At 45.8% G+C, this 4,316-nt stretch overlaps 1 protein-coding gene across 1 annotated transcript in view; it reads right to left on the minus strand.

The window, feature by feature from the left end:
• LOC105985139 (P-selectin-like) overlaps positions 1-4,215 on the minus strand; it is a 40,187-nt gene extending 35,972 nt beyond the window's left edge. The window contains exons 1-3 of the mRNA XM_013015551.1: positions 4,168-4,215; positions 2,600-2,690; positions 87-473 (exon numbers count right to left, since the gene is read on the minus strand). Coding sequence (XP_012871005.1) covers positions 87-473; positions 2,600-2,690; positions 4,168-4,215 — 526 coding nt within the window. The remainder of the gene's footprint in view (positions 1-86; positions 474-2,599; positions 2,691-4,167) is intronic.
• Between the last annotated feature and the right edge of the window lie 101 nt (positions 4,216-4,316).

Raw genomic sequence — 4,316 nt, forward strand, 5'->3', positions numbered from 1 at the left:
GGGCAGGCAGGGCAGGGCAGGCAGGGCAGGGCAGGCAGGGCAGGCAGGGCAGGGCAGGGCAGGCAGGGCAGGCAGGGCAGGCCTACCTGTGTAGCACAGGGCTCTCTTTCTCCGCCAGCAGGGCTCATCATTCCACCTCCCCGGCGCCAGCTCGCTCTTGATGTACATCTCCACACAGTCCTGGTTGTTCCTCTTGTTGTTGGGCTCGTTGTCAGCCCAGTTCTCGGCCTCCTTTGTGAGCGTCTTTCTGGTGCCCACCCAAGTCCACTTATTGTTAATCTTTCGAATCCCGATCCAGTAGTACGAGCTGAAGAAGGGCACGAAGTCGTTGAGGTAGGCAATTTCATTCTTATTCTGGATGGCCACTAAGTCTGTGAAGTGCCTCTGGCAGAATGCCCGCGAGTAATTCCACGAGTAGGCTTTCACACTGTAGTTGTACGTCCATGCAGCCACTTCTTTCTGATTTGTGAGCTCTAAAGAGAAAAAAAAATGAGTAATGAGTGCCAAGCTAGCATCCCTAGCCAGGAGAACGCTATAAGCTTACATTTGCATGTCTGGGTGTAGCCAGGTGAATTTCTGACCAGGGCATAAATGCAAAGCACATAGCGACTGTAGATCTAAGTAGTTAATGTAAAGAGAAGAGTAGTTTCCATATTTCATTTCAAAGTATATATAAAGCCAGAAGAGGAAGGTGTCTGCTGAAGGTTCTTGATGCTAAAGACTTGGAATCCTAAGCTGCTGGAGGTAGAAAGGACTGAGAAGCTCTTCCCCTTCATCATCCAGCATTAATGACACAAGGTCACCTGTCTGAGCCCCAGTTCGAGGTACGGTTGAGGTTTTATCACGTCACATGATAGGGATCTGAACTCTGTGTTCTGCCATATTTACTTTGTTAGCCTTACACAACTCAAATTCCTTGTCTTTTTTTTTTAAATAATTGGTTTGGTTGGTCTATTTACCTTGGTTGGTTTGGTTTGAGGCAGGGTCTTACTATGTAAGCCAGGTTGGTCTAAAATTTGAAATTCTCCAGTCTCAGCCTTCGCAGTGCTGGGACTGCAGTCACGCAAGAAGACCACGTGTAATTACTTCCCTGAATCTGCAGGTGGTCTCTCCCCTGTCTGTCTACTGTTATCTGGTCTCTCCCCTGTCTGTCTGTCTATCTGGTCTCTCCCCTGTCTATCTGTCTATCTGTCTATCCCTTCATAGGCCAGTATAAATTTGACTCCTCCTACTTCCTCGATTTCCACAGATGGCCTGCGTTTCTTCCTCTTGGCTCCCTCTGTCTGCCCATCCCCTGTCTCCATTGCCTCATTACCGTTTACTGTGGAGTCTTGCTCTGTGATGTGCTCCGTGCCTAGTGGATTATAAATTCCTCATGGTGATCTCTTCTTAGTTCTGGGTCCTTAACACTACATACAAGACTTTGCCTTTAATGTGCAACCAAGAAATCTGTGTTGAACGAGCGCAGCACCGTAGGGGTTTGGCAGGTCCTCAGCTGAACGATCTCATTGATGACCGACACCCATTCCACTTCTTTGTGATGAACTGCTCTACTTCCTCCACAGCTGCTTACTCACTTGTTCAAATAGACTTCCCTTGCTGTTCTCTTTTTTTTTTAGCAAGTGTTTGTGATATCAAATAAAATAAAGAATGTGACGTTCAAGGGTAGAAACGCACTATGACTCCGTGCATTGTTATTGTGGCCTGTAGGAGCTCACTGGGCAGAAGAGGCCAGTTCCCATGTGAAGAATTGTACAATTGCAAGCAGTCAGGCCTGGAAATGGCTCCACTTCCTGTTTATAAAGCTTGTTTCTATTCAGCCGTCACCTCTCCTGACTGCGGGTCATGCATCCTACCTTCCTCACGGATACCTCTGTGCTGTTGTTTTGCCTTAAGATTTTATTCTGGAGTTGGGCCTGTAATCGTGTACGCTTGTACACTCGGGGCTGAGGCAGGAGGGCCAGAGGGCCAAGCCCACCTGCTATGAGTGAGAAGCTGCGTCTCTCCCCAAACAGAAACTAACAAAAATGCCACATTTTGAAGTACCTGGCTTCAAAAAGCAGATGGTTAATGCCAGCAATCTTTGCTACACAGGAGGCTGAGACCTGAAAGATCATGGTATGAAGCCAGCCTGGGCAGAGAAATCTACAAGAACCCATCTCCAATTGGGCAACAAAAAGCCAGACTGGATGGTGGCGCCCCAGGCACGGGTGGGAAGAGCCGAGTGTGCCAGGCTCTGGGTTGGAGCCAGATCTCATTTTGGTATCGCCAGGACCCCATTATGGTTTTCAGGGACCCAAGGCAATATAAAGTGAATTATTTTAAATTAAGGAAATTCCAACCCTCTGTTGGGTCCTTAGAAGTATCCTGGGCTGTGCTTTCCTTGTCTAATGGATAATTTCAGCCTGGATTTAGCAGTTTGTTGTTTCTGAAGCCTTGTCTAACAGTGTGATGATGATGGGTTCATTTTACTTCTAGAAATCTGGGCTTTGGGATATTCCTAGATTTCCATGCCTCACATTGGCTCAGCCCTTCACTTTGTCTGTCTGGCTCTGCGTTCTGTATTCAGAGTCAAGTGAAGAGTTAGCCTTAAGCTTACCAGAGATCAAGGCACTGAACCAGAGGAGTTGAGCAGCTCCCAGAACCACGCTCTGCAATCTCAGAGTCCAGATGACTTTTAGGCAGCTTGCCTGAAACAAGAAGGAAAGAAATGTGTGTCTATTCACAAAACCAGAATGGCCACAGAAAGTCAGTTAATAATCATAGTGCCTATTTCTACTTTGCATATAACTAGGATAGCAAGTGCATGCCATTCAATCAACTATTGATTGACTCTGGTTTATATCCACACTGGCCTCAACCTACGGTTCTGATCTCTGCCTCCACAAGTAGCTAGGGTTTCAGATACAAGCCGCCAGTGCCCATTGTGTGGCATTGATCTATGTTCTATCCTCTTGCTTTAGCATCTCAGCATCTACCTTCAATACAAGACTTAAGATAGATATGTGTGGATAGTCTTCATATGTACATATGAAGAATATACATTTACACACATATATACACATACATACAGGTATATACACATACAGAATAAACCCATTCCTTTTGGATCTGTAGCAACTATTATTTCTCATGCTCCCTTTTGCAAAGATTTTTATCAAATGTATTAACATTTAAAATGTTTTTATTCAGATAAATTATATTCAATATCATCTTGGACATGAAACTACTGAAACTTGGAGCATTAAATAATATGTTTAAAATGGTATCAGAGAGTGACTTTGAAGCAAGAGAAAATGTTTAGCTCTCCACTCAGAAGGGTAGAAGAGGTTTTTGGGGGGGTTTGTTGAGGTGACAGAGTCTGTGCGCACAATGACAGCCATTATAAAGCCTCGGGGTTTGCTGTGCACTTGGGCTTGGTCTGGCTTGTGGCCTTCAGAGGTGGTCCCTACCCGCTCCCCCGAACCTCTCTCCCCCACACACAAATAGAGAGTATTTCTAGGGCAGCTATGAGCAAAGGGAGGTAAGGCTCCCGATTTCCTGTCACCATGTCCAAATCTACCACTCCCCCCTTTCCATGTGTTTAACCTTCTAATAAGATTCAGTTGCAACAAAAGATTCCAACAAGGCTGCCTCCCATCTAAACGGTTTGCTTATTTGGGTACACTTTTAAATAAGATTTGGTTTTAACAAAATGTCCTCAGCCAATTCTCTACCAGATATGGGGGGGAGGGGCGGGAAGGGAAGGGAAGCACTTGATTTTAAACATTTGAAGGCTTTAGAGGAGTAGTAGGTACTTGGGGTTGAGGCTCTTCCATGAAAGCAAAATTCAAATTCATATTCATCCCCTGCTTCAATATGACCCCATGTGTCTGTTTTCTCTCAACCTCCAAATACCACCACCCAACTCTCATAGATTATTTCAGCGCTAAGGTAGACCCCAAGGATGATTGCTCAATCGATCGACCCTTTCTCTGTCATTCTGTACTACAAACATTGAAGACAAGGCAGCGGCCATTCCCTCCATGCGCTTTCCTGATTCTCCCAGCTGGCTGGTCTGCCTGTGTATACATCACACCAGCACAGCCATTCTTATTCCCACAGGGCTCCTGAATTTTGAAAGTAGCAAGGAGTGTTTTGTTGTGCTTTTTTAAAGTGCACCCGCACCGCTTCAGACAATTTCAGAAGGTTGGTGGATCCACTCCTTTTGCCCATGTTTAATGGACCCCTAGGTCAAATCTCTGTGTTAACAGTGAGGCAGTGATGGCTGACAGAGGTTATGTACATGGGCGTGGAGGAGGAGGAGGAGGAGGAGA

The sequence above is a fragment of the Dipodomys ordii genome, unplaced genomic scaffold, assembly GCF_000151885.1.
Source record: "Dipodomys ordii isolate 6190 unplaced genomic scaffold, Dord_2.0 Scaffold27, whole genome shotgun sequence".
NCBI classification, from domain to species: domain Eukaryota; kingdom Metazoa; phylum Chordata; class Mammalia; order Rodentia; family Heteromyidae; genus Dipodomys; species Dipodomys ordii.